General features: G+C 34.0%; 1 protein-coding gene across 1 annotated transcript; it reads right to left on the reverse strand.

Moving 5' to 3' along the window:
- Positions 1 to 229: 229 nt before the first annotated feature.
- LOTGIDRAFT_133944 (hypothetical protein) lies at positions 230 to 787 on the reverse strand (the record flags this gene model as incomplete). Its single annotated transcript, XM_009067829.1, has 1 exon — positions 230 to 787. A coding segment is annotated over one exon (558 nt), but the record flags the coding sequence as incomplete, so codon positions are not given.
- Positions 788 to 1,039: the final 252 nt, after the last annotated feature.

A 1,039-nucleotide genomic window follows, 5' to 3' on the forward strand; every position in this document is an offset into this window, starting at 1 on the left:
GTATTTATTACTCAAGGTAATGACTGGGATACATTTATTACTCAAATTAAAGACTGTGGATACATTTATTAATCAGGTTAAAGACTGGGATACATTTTTTTTCAAGTTGAAATTTGGAANTACCTTTATTACACAAGTTAAAGACTGGGATACTTGTATTACTCAAAATAAAGCTTGGGCATAAATGTATTACTCAAATTATAGACATGGGATACATGGATTACTCAAGTTAAAGACATAGGATACATTTATTACTCAAGTTAAAGACTGGGATACATTTATTACTCAAGTTAAAGACTGGGATACATTTATTACTCAAGTTAAAGACTGGGATACATTTATTACTCAGGTTAAAGACTGGTGTACATTTATTACTCAGGTTAAAGGCTGGGATACATTTATTACTCAGGCTAAAGACTGGGATACATTTATTACTCAAGTTAAAGACTGGGATATATTTATTACTCAGGTTAAAGACTGGGATACATTTATTACTCAGGTTAAAGACTGGTGTACATTTATTACTCAAGTTAAAGACTGGGATACATTTATTACTCAGGTTAAAGACTGGGATACATTTATTACTCAGGTTAAAGACTGGGATACATTTATTACTCAGGTTAAAGACTGGTGTACATTTATTACTCAAATTATAGACTGGGATACATTTATTACTCAAGTTAAAGACTGGGATACATTTATTACTCAGGTTAAAGGCTGGGATACATGTACTACTTAAGTTAAAGACTGGGATACATTTATTACTCAAGTTAAAGACTGGGATACCCAGCTGTAAGTAGGTATAGATAATTCAGGAAAGATCTAAGCCAAGTGGTCTGGACATGGACCTGCTGCTAGACGTGTGTTTTTTCACCTTACAAGTACTAAGATGATGGTAGGTTTGGACATGGGGAAAGCCTAAAGCCTAAAAAAAGCGAGTTTCGGACCAAGTACATAACAGCTTTCGTTAGAGTTTACGACTCGATTGCTCACAGCATTACCAATCGAACGCATTCTGAAGGACGAGCCCATTATTTTA

This window comes from Lottia gigantea (genome assembly GCF_000327385.1).
Source record: "Lottia gigantea unplaced genomic scaffold LOTGIsca_87, whole genome shotgun sequence".
Lineage (NCBI taxonomy): Eukaryota > Metazoa > Mollusca > Gastropoda > Lottiidae > Lottia > Lottia gigantea.